At 37.2% G+C, this 14,202-nt stretch overlaps 1 protein-coding gene across 3 annotated transcripts; it reads right to left on the reverse strand.

Moving 5' to 3' along the window:
* Positions 1–1,265: 1,265 nt before the first annotated feature.
* Positions 1,266–13,237, reverse strand: ncam3 (neural cell adhesion molecule 3). Of its 3 annotated transcripts, none has more exons than XM_072692334.1 (16): positions 13,097–13,237; positions 12,040–12,111; positions 11,222–11,419; positions 11,008–11,145; positions 10,388–10,534; positions 10,127–10,244; positions 9,626–9,780; positions 8,805–8,929; positions 8,184–8,304; positions 7,773–7,940; positions 7,444–7,563; positions 6,008–6,135; positions 5,201–5,363; positions 4,743–4,944; positions 4,075–4,194; positions 1,266–3,194 (listed from the first exon to the last, which is right to left on the reverse strand). In XM_072692334.1, the coding sequence occupies exons 1-16, from the start codon at positions 13,161–13,163 to the stop codon at positions 3,149–3,151; spliced, it is 2,088 nt and encodes a 695-aa protein (XP_072548435.1). In that variant the 5' UTR covers positions 13,164–13,237; the 3' UTR covers positions 1,266–3,148. The 3 variants fall into 3 exon arrangements, with proteins under 3 accessions (XP_072548435.1, XP_072548434.1, XP_072548436.1); XM_072692333.1 differs by having other exon boundaries at positions 10,978–11,145; XM_072692335.1 differs by lacking the exon at positions 4,075–4,194 and having other exon boundaries at positions 10,978–11,145.
* Between the last annotated feature and the right edge of the window lie 965 nt (positions 13,238–14,202).

A 14,202-nucleotide genomic window follows, 5' to 3' on the forward strand; every position in this document is an offset into this window, starting at 1 on the left:
TAATTAACTCTAAATGTAATCTTTCCATAAACCGAAACTCAAAACCATCTGTAGAGGAGCATCAAACAAAGTATGACCAACTACAGTAATAAAAGCAACATTATAATACACCCAGTGTAAATCTTTAATATTTTAATACTCTGTTTGCAGATCTGGCTGGACTACACAAGAGGACATCTCTGTAGTCTACAGCTCTGTCAGAACACAAGGGAGACATGCGGGAGCAACACAAGAACCAGAATGACTTTCTATGCATACAACTGAGTTTATATGCTGTGAAATTTACACAGTTTACAGTGTAATTTACATTTACAGTGTATTTGCAATATTGTATTTTGGTACAAGGACTGACCCTTGTAAATAAAACACAAACAAGTATCCAAGAGGGTGAGGATTAGCGTATGGGTCAGTTTCAAGCTACATTATACACTGTTGTTTTAATACTGAACAACATTGTGATGTAAATGTGGATATTACCTGCAGTCTATAAAATGCAGATTGCAGATGATTACAGAAAACATGCAAATTATTTTCATATTAAATTCTTATGTGTTCCAGGGTTGGATGTGCCTTCCTATTTTTCTGCAGCCCTTTCCTTTTTTGCTGTATAGAATGCACACATGTTCAGGGAATAGAGATCCCTCAATGTAAAAATGCAATGTGCAATACCCCCCAACACACACACACGTGCAATTAGGAGGTAATCTATCTACGTTTTTGCATCTGAGCGTCTTGCTATCCCTTTTCTGCTGTGACACTGAGAATTACCCCACTGTGGGATTAATAAAGGATTATCTTATCTTATAGAACATAGGAAATATGGACAAAAGTACTAGGACACTTGCTCTTTCATTGTTTCTTCTAAAATCAAAGATATTAAAAAATATTTTGTTCTGCTTTTGTTGGGGCAATCATCTCTACTACACAGGGAAGATCCTCTACTAGATTTCAGTGCATTTATGTGAGGATTGCATTGCATTCAGCAACAGGAGTGCCCCCACCTCATGTTCAACTCCCCAATTCATTGCAAGTACTGGATGGAGCACCATCCATCATTCCAGAGAACACAGTTCTACTGTTCCACAGCTCAATGCTGGGGGGCTTTATACCCCTCTAGCCCTCGTCTGGCAATAGGATCAAGCTTATCTGCTCCAGAGAGTCTATTTCTATTGGCAGAACTTCTCTACAGGGACTAGAAAAGCTGTGTGTATTTGCACATCTGTGTGTAGTATCTACAAAATCTATAAATCACACACAGACAGATATTTTTGTAAAATGTATTTTACACAATGTAAAAATTGCTAAATTAAATATACAAAATATACAGTGCAATCTAAGGCCTGAATTACATCATTATGTTTGTACATCCATTTGTAAGTTAACATGTTGACAACAATCTGTCAATCATAAAAATAATAATAATGCCAGTATAAAATAATAAAACCCAAGATATGAATATTTAAGCAAGACAATTCATGTATTACAAACAAAATCATATTAATCATATTTTCATTACTGCAATAAAACATTCAAGACATTTGCTGTTAATAAGCATATATTAAATTTACAATAAATTAGCATTAATAAGGCATTGTCTGTTCATTCATGTGAAATAATACTCCCATAATGGCCGCTTCCACTTTACAGTATGCTTAAGTTTACAAGCCTAGTTGTAGCTAAAAGCTACATGCAGTATGTACAGCATATCACGGACAAACAGTGTAGCACTTGGCTTCTGAACTAGCATGAATCAACCGCTCACTTAAATACTGACTGTCCAACCTTAGCTTAGCAACTGGGGCCTCTAACAATAATCTATAATCTGTAGAGAACTTTCAGAATCTGCTGTGTTGTGTGTAGGATATTTGTAAGTATGTGTATATGTATGTGTGTATATGATATCTCAAGAGGTTGGAGGTGGAATTGAAATAAATGAAGGATTAATTTTCCTATATCATTTAATTAGATTCTCTCCAAAGTTATATTAAGAACTCTAAACTCCACCAGTTACACCAGGAGTGTAAAGCCCAAAGCACAATTTACACCCTACATTTACAGATTTAAATTTAAGACATAATTAAGTGAATTGTTTGGTAAATTGTTTGGTTTAGTTACTAATTCTTTACAGTTCTGCTGTTTCCCAGCAAAAGGTCTGATGAAATACAATGTGGCTAGGCTTGGACCATTAGCTGAGGTGAAAATGAGTGATGAGCATGTATCTCATGTTCATGTTAAAGTTTTTAATACTGCACAGTAATAAATAAGAAAGATGTTAAGCAGCCTTACTATTCACATGTCTATTGTGAAGTGGCCTGTAGCTTTAAAAGTCCTTCACTTTTCAAATGTGAATACCAAAATTTGACTATATTACCAATCCTTAAAATCCCATGCATCCTATACATGCTAAGTAGCTGAGATAGCTATCTAGCAGCACTAGCAAGCTGTCTTGGTTATTGTATAATATCATGTTGAAAGTCATGGCTAAAACCGATAATGACATTAAAAACCTAAATAACAAAAACAGCCCAAATCAGTGTTTACTAGCTAGCTGAGCTAAGACTGGAACAATGTAACAAGACATAGTGGGCCATACACACAAATCTGTGTTCATCTGTATTTATCTCTATCCTTCTTTTTATCCCTGGTATAAACTGGCGAGAGATAATGATGTATATCACCTCTATATACATTCTGGTGGCTGTTCTGTCCACTCTTTCCTGAAATGCAGGAGGCATTTTTTTCACTGGGTAAATAGGCAGTGCTTGCAATTGAATAAAGACTCAATAAGTCCTTCTCTATAGTTGATATATCAACTTTGAAAACTTGTCAGATGAAGCAACAGTATTGGTGCCTAGTGAACAGCCAATTCCAAGACATATTAGTTGCTTAAATACTAAGCAGTATTATTAATCAGGTACTGTAGAAACAGCTAGCTGCTTCCTTACACTCACCAAGAGCTCTCTTTTCAATTCTTGTGGTAAAAACATAGCGGCCTCTGTTTCAAGATTAAATGCTATTATACAGACAAATACCTCCTACTTTCCTGAGCTACACTTTAGCATCAGTTGTCCACGAATGTGGGTTCCTTGAGCCATTATTTCTCTTTGGTTTTGATGCGTTTCTTTAAAAATACACTGACGTCAAGTCTTTACAGTCGCGCTTCGTTAGCTGTGTCGCCACTGGCTGGTGGTTTCCTGAAGGGAGAGAATATATAATCATTGTTAAAAATGACATGCTTTTAGATCTCGTTCTGACCATATTAAAAATGCCAGAGAGAACATCAACAACAATGTAATGTTGCTGTCAAAAGAAAACCTTGTATGTCCAAAATGTACTTTTCAGAGGTTCTGAATTATAATGGTTAATGTAAACAGAGTAATTCAGAGTAGTTCAGTATGAAATGCTCCACTGTAAAGTTAACAATAGTGCTGATAGGAGTTAGATCTGAAAAGCTTAATACTTCTAAAAGCTACATCACAGCAAGCTATAAGACACTGGCTACATCCACTGGATATTTTGTTTAGTAAATAAAATGACTGTACTTGTGTTGCAGCCATCGTAACCCCTGGTTCATATTATCACCACAGTAAAGAATTTTGGGCAGGTCAGTTTCTTTCCAACAAATAATTTCACATGAAACCACTTTGAGTGACTTTGTTTACATAACCACTGAATTATGAAAAACATTTGGACTTTCCGTTTAACCTTAATATATAGTATATTAATGTAAGGACATGTTTAATTAATTATCCCAATTAATTTTGTACTTTGTATTTTCATTGATCCATTTACATTTTAATGTTCACACAATGTACTAGGTAGCTGGCTAAAAGAGATGATTTACAAGGTTTTAACATGAAAACAATATATTCAATAGTCTGTTTCAGGTAATTCAGCTATCAATCACAATCACATTTCATAAAAGTTGTAAGAAGGGGATCAAAAAATGGCTGAGGGAGTTATTAAGATCCAAATACGTTTCAGGCTAAGTGACAGTTCCTGAAAGTTCCTGAATGCCATTTTTTGTGGATTGCAGTTTTTGGCAGCATCCACCCCTCTGAAATGTGCACCTACTCGAATTTGGTGAGGGGGGCTTTGTCACACGTGACCTCCGAGTGTACCCCATTCGTCGTACCGTTTTGCGCCTGTAGTTTTGGGATGCTATCTCTTGGTTTCTCTAGCCCATTCATGTCTCTAGATCAAAGCATACACACACACTCAGCGGAGGTAGGCCAGTTCACAGTAACAACTCACTATCATCCCATGACAAGTCCCTTTCTGTGGAATATGATAAGTGAACATTCTTTGTTTTGCCCAAGAAAAAAATCTTTATTGGATAGATCTTTAAATAATTTCAGTAATTTAAACACTGATTCACTGACTAAAATGACTAATATGCTAAATGTAGTCAGTTGGCCAAGACGTGTTGTATGTGATGTATGATGTGCTTATGTTGTTTTGCCACAGAGCTACAAAACCAATGTAGGTAAAACACAATGGAATTCTTTGTCACCCAAAATTGTTAGCTTAGCATCTCCAGTGTAAAAACAACAAACAAAATTTAAGGGTCAAAATGTCTTGGTCAATTAACTACATTTAGGTTATGGGGAAATGTGTGTACATTTAATCTTTCAGTCAAGCACCTCTTTATCATACACCAACAAAGCAGATTATAGTGAAATAGAACAGTAAAGTTATTACTAGGACTAAGTGACACAATAAAAAGTAAAAAGTTCACTTACACAGCAGCGTTGTTGACCACACCTTCTTCCAGAGTCTTGGAGTCAGACACCTTGTGGCCAAAAAGTTTTCTAGCCACAAAGTTGAGCAGGCCACAGTGGTTTGTATAGCAACAGAATGCATCCACTGCCACCAACAGCACCAGGAAGATGACAATAACGATGCCAGCCACGCCACCTTTACCCAAACTGGGCTTATGCACAGCTGCAAGACAGTTAAGGAGAACACAGGGGTACATATACATTTATTAAAGGACTACGCAAACCAAATGTAATGCTCAATGTGGCAAAGAAGGTCAATAAGGACTTGCTAGTATCCATTTATGTTCATTAATACAAAATATCATAAAGTATTTCATGTGTTTATGATAAATATAAAACTTCTGTATATGTTAGTAATGATTAACAGTCAGTCAGAACGTGATTATGACGTATTATGGCTATGATATGGTAAACCTTACCTTGTGGAATGGAGAAATTGAGTTTGGTTGGGCTGGAGGAGCCGTTGACATTAAATGCTAAAACTTCGATCTGGTAGTCTGAGCTGTACTGAAGATTTTGGAGCTGAATCTTGGTGGAGTCTGGATCCATTTCCTTTTCACTCCAGTTCTCGCCCTCCTTGTCCTGTCAAAGTTAAAAGACACCTACATGTTAACATGCTGAACATGCTTTGCTCTTTAGTAGCAGCCAAATACACATTTCTGAATGTTCAAGTAAACTCTGAAAAGCCAAAGATTTTATATGGGCATTTTGGCCTCAACCTTCTCAAGATGCAGAAACAAGTTATAATAGTGCAGTGGGCAGCTTTATAGACCGCAGATGGCTGGACCACCACAGGGGGGCATGATTGCAAATGGAATAACACTAAAAGCAAGACCATGCATGCTTGCACTGGTGGAGATTTTTCATGGATTATGCATAGTCCTGTAAAGAATTTTACTCCGCTTACTAATGTCACTCATATCTTGAAGGTGGGAGGAGCTTCTGAAAAACTACAACTGCTTAGGAGTAAGCTAGAAGTCAGGATTTTGTCATCACTGTGGAAATGATTCCCAATTGACATATTTCTGTAATACATGGTGGGTACAAACATTTCACATCACACGACAAGCAAGTTATAAATGAAAGCTTTAGGCTGGAATGCCCTTTCGATGCAACCCTGAGCCAAAATATATGATTTTCAAGTCATCTAAGGTAGGACGTTGTCATATTTTTTTAATCAAATGGTTTTGTTACTAAATACAGAAGTGATTAAGTTTGTAACTGACCATTCTGTAGCGCACAACAAAGCGTTCAATAGGAGAGCCTCCATTGTCCAGTTGTTTGATTGGGATGGAATAGGTGTTTCCCTCTATCTTGCTATCAGAAGGATATAGGACAGGTCTGTCGGGTTCACCTACAAGATGAATTACAAGGTAGAGGCAGACAGAAAGGGGGAAAAAATTGACAATTTAATACCAGCAATTCTTTATTTGACATATACGGTAACAAAAGAAATGGTAACAAAGCAATTTTAGATATTGCTCCAATATAAAAATCCTTTGTATATATTTCTAAACAATTTATATATTGCTACAATATGTCCTGTAATATGTAATTTTACAGTGGTTCACAGCTAGACAACACAATATGTATTCATATCAGGCCTGCTGATTTACCCTCTGTGATGGCGACAGTAATGGAATTGAGATGATCATCACCGGAAACAGGTCACAATGCAGAGTGAAAGGTCACCAGCAGGCAGATGAGGTATAGAGAAATGGTTCAGTTGGGTTGGTTAGATGAATGATGAATGGAAAAGGCAAAATATGGAAACATATTTAGCATGGTAAGCATGTAAAGAATGCCATCCTGTATGTCCAGTCATGAATTAATATACAAGTGAAATGGAATTTATGGAGTAAAACAAATTTAAAGGAGTTAAAGTTTTGGAAAATATAATATATTAGCCTGTTCCTCATTAGCCTGCTTCATAATGAGCCAATGCACTAAATAAATAGTATGGTGGAAAAAATGTTTCTAGCTAACATTGCATGAAAACAAAACCTGCACTGTTGGACTGGAGCTGCAGGACTGTACAGGTAGGATGTAGCAATACAATGTTTAATATTGTATTAAATTGTACTGTTCCTGTTCTATCCTGACTAGCATGCTAGCTTGTAGCTAGTATGTTACGATAAGGATAACATTAGCTTAGGGCTAGAGCATTAGATTGGGGCACTATTATCCACAGCTGTTTTGCTCAAATACTGTATTGTCATCATGTTGCATGCTCTCGTAAAAATGGGAAAACCTTCTGTTGAAAAAAAAACAACAACTCTAGACTAGCTGCATGGTCTAAGCTGGTTTTTGATGGTCAATATTGTTGAAAAGACATATACTGGTAACTAACTGGTTAACCAGCTCTATTTTGGTCATGCTGATCATGCTAGTCAACCAGCATGGTCAAGCTTGGTCATACTCATTGTTTAGTACAACAGCTATTTTTTTCATATCATCTGAACTTTGTCTGAACTTTGCAAAGGGGTACACCCCTATTGCACTGTACACATTAACAACAAGGGCTCAGATTTCAAAAGTGGCCAATGTCAGATAAACTATATAAATATTACACTGTAAAAAATCATTTATAGCTATTTCGGAAATTTTGAGTAAAATGAGTTAACAAAAAAAAGAAAGGAGAGAGGTAGTTAGTATTACTCACGTCTGGCCTGGGTGCGGATCGTCTTCTCATCAGACCAACCCCCAATATAGTGCTCATTTTGGGCCGCAAAGCGTACAGAGTACTGAGTATATGGAGCCAGAGATGTGACAACCAGGGGACCTAGGAATTCCAACACAATCAGTCTTTTTTTTATCACAGAACCAGTGGCTAGACTTTAGACTGCTATGTGTCAACCCATTTGTACGCTGATTAAATGTAATAGTTTATATAGTGTAATATACCCATACTGTACAAAAGCAAAGCAACATGAAACTATTCTAATTATGTGCTAAAGAAGCTAACTGTTCTGCCGAGACTGAATTCATTACCAGAAAAGGGAATGTCAGTCTGACTCCACTGATCTTGTGATTGTTTCCTCCACTGCACAAGATATTTGGTAATGGGAGAGCCACCATCTTGCAAGGGGGTGCGCAGAGTGATGTGGGCTGACGTAGGTCCAGGCGAAACGGTAAAAAATTCTGGCACTGCTGGTGAAGCTGGAGAGGACAGATGGAGAGAGAAATTACTGTTGATCAGACAAGAGATCCCACAATGTATTTGTTGATAATTTCCTGCTATCTAAATAAATGAATTGCTGTCTACGTATCTGACTATTGACTATAGTCAAACATGGCAAACATTTCTTACTGGTCTGATGGTATAAGGGCCATCTTTCATTATAGCATGGTAACTGTAGGTCAGTGTGTAATTTATTATGTACAGTGGATCCCAACACTTACTGATTAGCCTAAACTGCTCTTTGCTGGTGCCGGCCGTGTTGTTAGCTTTGCAATAATACACACCACCATCAGAGGTTTTCACATTCCTAATGATGAGCTCTGTGTCAGATCCTTCCACTTTCTGCCAGCAGAGGATATCAGTACACACACACAAACACATACATAAAAGTCAGTAACATACAATAAAAGAAAAGTGACAGTGATTGGATTTGAGCAAGTTCAGCTAAAATGAGGCCAATCCGAATGCTATGTTTGAGACAAATTATCAAGAAAGAATCATTAGTCAGCAAATTTGATATGTGTGACAGTTTTATCATTGAGGTACCAAATGCCATTGGTATCATGCCAGACCAATGTGACAGTGGGATCTGAAGAACTCTGAATGATGGTGGTGCTATGGTAAAGGCAAAGTGAGAGGAAGCCAAAAATGCATAATTATTTAATTACTCTATGATTTAGATAATAGTCAGTAGTAGTAATTGGTTATATGGATAACTATTAATTGCAGCCCTACATGACAGCGAGCCCTAAAACAAAGCATGTTCCATGATCACTAAAACAATAGTAGCTAAAAAGCTTCTTAAACTGTTCTGGACAAGTTCGTTCTTTGCTGTCTCCTACCTTATTCTGATGGTCAACCCACTCAATGTGGGGCAAAGGATGTCCAGTGGCATTGCAGGAGACAGATGCAGTTTCTCCAAGTTTCACAACCATCTCATTCTGGGTCAGGGTCACAAATGGGAGTTCTAAACACATCCAGGAAAAATGTGTTGAAATTAAGAACTTTGTGATAACATAAAGCCAACAATTCTTTTATAAAAACTGGGACTTCTACTGGTTACTGGTCAAAACATAAAGAATGAAAAATTCTTTGAGCAAAGAAATGACAACAAGGCAAGAAACTCCAATGTAAATTGGTGCTTACGCCATATCAAATTGACCATGATATCTTTGTTTGTTGTGGCAATAAACTTTAGACAACAGAGCCCTCTACATTTCTGGAGTGAGGAATGTTCTTTGAGATAGGTGTGAGAATGTACTTGCTTGTTTACTAGTACTGTTTTTGAAATGTCACTTCTGAGAAACAACCCTTGGGTATTCTCACTTTGATCCAAATAATGTCTCACAGATGGCTTATTTTTTTTTTTTTTTTTTTGGTCAGACTCTCAGCTGAATATGGTTCATATACATCTCAGAGATCTTTCAGTAGTCTGTTAGAGCAGAAGGAAATCTAATGCGTTTCTCATGTGTGTCCAAAACTCCTCACAGTTAAGCACTGATGCTGATCTCCTCTTTCCTCCTAAGAGTGGAGAGAATGTTAGGTGAAAGTTATATGTAGCCCTTTTGCTAACTAGCACTACCAACTCTGTTTTCTTTGTGCTCCTTTTACCTGTGGTTCTAAACTTCAAACAGAGATTTCACATTCCAACAAGCTTTCTCACCTGAGACGTCTAGAATGAATTCTGCGTTGTCCTCTCCAATCTTACTGCTGCCAGTGCAGACATATTCCCCGAAGTCACTTCTGGCCACGGCTGGGATAGTAAGCTCACTTTTGTCTGAGTTGTATATGTAGCGAGAGGAATCCGAGGTAGAAGGTCTGAGAGGGACAGACATAGGCAGGATTAACCCATCAAACCCATAAAAACATAATTCAGCCATGCTAGTAGATTAATTAAGACCAGTTAGCATTTGGTACATGAATCATGCTTACTGGTACACTTTTTCTATTTTCATTTGGTCAACTTGTTAGCAATAATTTTAGAAAATATTTCTCCAATACCAACTCCACACAAACTGTAGACAGATGGATAAACTCCAAAACGAATTGCTATGGTTATTCATACCATTTATACAAAGTCTAAGAGGGTCCATTGGGTTTGCATAAATGGAGCCTCTGCAATTCTCAGTAAAAGAGATGTATGTTATGATGTTATTGTACTTACGTTGTCCAGCTAATTGTTGGATTTGGTACTCCTGACACCAGACATATAATTGTAACGTTTGTGTTTGGTCCAGCGTGGACATGCGTCCGGCTTTCACGAATCATCACAATTGGTGGAACTGGGGGAGCCAAGATGATTGAGGCAAAACTTAGAAGAACGACTCATTGCATCACTTGGCCTTTTCTAGATTTAGCTCCTGGATTAGTCCCTTATTCAACAAAGCCCCCAATCCTCCCTTCTTTAAATACTCCCACTCCTCACCGTTAACAACAACAGACACATCCAGCCTCTTCTCTAAGGACTTGTGATCTTTGATGTTCGCCACACAGGTGTAGGTTCCATGATCAGCCTTCTGAATGTTTGTAATATGCAGATTCCTATTATGCAGGACTGTGAGATGACGCATGCCTGTGGAAAAGAATATCATAATAATCATAGTTGAACACTAACTACTCCTTCTTTTTTCTCATTACAATGAAGCAAAGGCTAAGAAAGCACATGCATTTCTATGGTTGTCAATGGTGGCGTTTTGTTGACATGGGGCAGTGCAGTTTTTTCGAGAATTAGTATTTTCTCACTCTCATGGTTAGGCAGATGAGAAATTGGGTGACATTTTTGGAGTTAGTATCTTCTCACTCTCACTGTTAGACAGATGAGACGTTTGATCATGAGCTGTGAAGATGTTGTCCAGCCTGCTGGCCAGAAACATCTCTCAATTTGGAGACAAATTGGTCATGAAAGGCGCCCGTGACCTCCCGACCCCATAACCATTGTCGTCCACCATCGCCACCCCTCCACTCTGCCATCTGCAGGCATCACAGAGAATGAGGAAGGCGAGGAGACCATCGTACCACATGGATAGCCCGTAGCGAGGGTCCTACCATCATTGCTCACAAGATGACCGTTCCGGTACCAGTTGATCTCCACCTCGGGTTTCCCGGTGACCACACATGGTACATGCACTGTCTGGTTGATCAGAAACTCATGGTATGTCTTTGTGTCACCAAAGTTTGGTTCCTCTGAAAATGAAAGAGAATTAGAAGAAGCGATGGAAAGCAACTTTGATGGAATATGTCCTTCAGACAGGTATCTTACCATAGACAAAGATTTTAATGGTTGTCTCATCTTCGTGACTGTCATAGTCACATTTGCATGTGTAAACTCCACTGTCTTGTAGCTCAACCTTCCTCAAGTACAGTTTAGCTGAAGTTTCATCCACTTTCTCCAGTCCATGCTTGTCTTCGTCGATATCCTCCCCGTCCTTCTGCCATGTAATGTCAGCATCTTTACCAGCTGGAGGATATAAGGATGCCATGAAAGGAATACCAAATCAACCAAAAGTGAAAAGTAAAGTAAACTTATTCAGAACAGCTGAATTTCATGCCAAGGACATGCCTGGCTTAGGCATGTTGTTCTGTGAAGAATCTATGATTTAGTGCAGCAGCTTTACATTATGTTAAAGTTCTTTAAACTGCTAAAGCACTCTTTGCACTCACAAATCCTATTTACAAAAGTAGTAGGAATACTACTATTCCATTATTTAAAAAAAACAAAACATTATTTTGTTTCTTTAGTGAACTGAACATATTAAATATATTTAGTTTTATGCAAAAGTTTAGGCACCTCTTACATTCAAATGACATGGTTTTACAGTTACAGTTTTCTACAGATGAAACACTCCTGCACATTTTAAAGTATAATTAAGTCTATATGATGTGATATAATAGGGTAAAAATAGATTTAGCTTGTACAAAGACTTTTCCTACATTTAATCAATATATAAATAGATTTGTAGAAAATGTCATATTTTAATCTGCTTAGTGTGGAGGGTTTATTCTGTTATTCTCACTTAGAAAATCACCAAACATAATTTTCAAAGGGGTCATTTTTGAAAATGGAAAAAGTACACTAACCTTTGCACAGTAATAACTGGTCACTCCCCACTTTAAGTTCTGTATCACCGACAATGATCTCCACTTTAGCATCTGCAAAAAGACACGTGTTATACACTACTGCATTGAACATCATATAGGAACAAAGAGGCAGACAGACAGAATAAATCAGTATATTATGAAGAGAGAGAATGAGTCTACTGTCTACCAATGTCTACCATTTATCAACCACAAACACAGTTCTGATTCCCAAGCATAAGAAAGTCATAATTACATACAGTCCAAGGTGCGCACCATCATCACTTACCATGCACATACCCTACTTTTTTTGTGTTAGTTTTGAAGTAACATGTTTTCAAAGATATCAACTGTCTCATGCGCCTTTCGTACCCTACTGAGACAGCATGTTTTTAGAGATATAATTAATTAATAACAATTAACAATGCTGACACATTGTTGTTATGATCCAGTAGGAACAACTAAGAGATTGGAATCTTGTTTCTCCTATAAATTGGATTTAGTGCAGGCATACAGGACGTCTTGCATGTTGCCGCATCACACATGCATAAGGTCCCATTGTTAAGGACAGATAAGACCAAAAAAAGCTCTGAGAGTCTAAAAATAGATTAAAGACAGGCCAACAGGAAAAGAGTCAATGGCCATTGGCAGTAGTGGACTTCCTTTACTAGACACTATTTCTTCCTGTACAGTCGTTCAGATCATAGTTAGAGAAATATACAGTGAAACCCTTATTATCTGAGATAATACTATCATGTTTTATTAAATGTAACACTATTAATGAATGAATTGCAAGGATTGTAATCATTAGCATGTCCGTAATCCATATATTAAAACAGAAATATGATATAATGTAATATTTATATTGCCTTTAGAAATTAAATATATTACATATATTATTATTTTGCCATAATAATGCTGAACATTTTCATTTATATTCTTAAATATTCTGTTAAAATGTATATAAATGTGAGCCAAAAATCAAATGTTATTATTATTATTATTTATAATAATAATAATAATAATAATAATAATAATAATGCCATTCAGTCATTCTTACCTGCTAGTCGTGAAAAAAGAAAGAAGAGGGCAAACAATCTCAGTGTGATGAGGGATGAGGGAGCCATCTCTGCGTCCTCTGAGTCCTGAGTCCTGAGTCCTGTCTTCCACAGTCGCTCTTTTACTCTAAACACCTGCTGCGTAAATGCGCACAGTACGCACTGGTAAACGCTGGTGGGCTGCAGGTTTTATAGGCAACTAGGAGGCAGATGACCGAGACAGACAGGAACCTCGTTATCAATAAAATCTGCGCTGTTCTTCCCCAACCAACACTCCCACCTCCTGATCTTTTATTCAAATTATCCGCCGACGAGCGGGATACCAGAACTGCCCTGCCCTCCCAGGCGCCGAACGTACTGCCCTCCTCAACCCCTCCTCACGCCCCCCCACCCCACCCCCCATCTAGTACCGAGTGCCGGATGGAAGCTTAACTGTCTCTGGAGGCGTGAGAGAAGATAAATTACTGCACTGTCATTCGCTGTAATTGTATTGAGGAGTTCATCTCCAGACCCTGACGTGAATACGTTCATTTAAACAATTCAATTGATTTACTCTGTAATTTAAAATGATAATTTTGACAATGTGTGTATTTAGCTCATTGTGGGGACCAAATGTCACAGGAGCATGAAAGGCATGACTTCTTTCCTCATAAAAAGAAAATAAAATATTGCTTTTTTTTTTTTTAATACACACTTGCTAAAACATTGCTTTATATTACATTATACATTAATACATTTAATTAATTAATAAATGTAATAAAAATAAGCAAATAAATAAAATGCAGAAATACTGTTTAGTTCTTCTTTCTTTCCTGAGGTTTAGTTTAAGCTTATTATGCTGAAGTTAGGTTTAAGATTAGTGTAAGTAGGGTCTATGCCCTTTGGTAGATAGGTTAACTGATTTTTAAAAAAATTGATCAAACCACACTGTTTTTATATTTATATTGATAACTAACTGTTTGATGAAGTAATAAATATTTGCTTAAATGTGTTTAAATTGACTCTTAATTGTGAATAAACATGAATAATAATGACCAATTTAATACAAAATGCCAAATGTACATTGTGTTCATTCAAGGTGTGCCTGTTTAAATATTTCATCATTTCA

The sequence above is a fragment of the Salminus brasiliensis genome, chromosome 1, assembly GCF_030463535.1.
Source record: "Salminus brasiliensis chromosome 1, fSalBra1.hap2, whole genome shotgun sequence".
Lineage (NCBI taxonomy): Eukaryota > Metazoa > Chordata > Actinopteri > Characiformes > Bryconidae > Salminus > Salminus brasiliensis.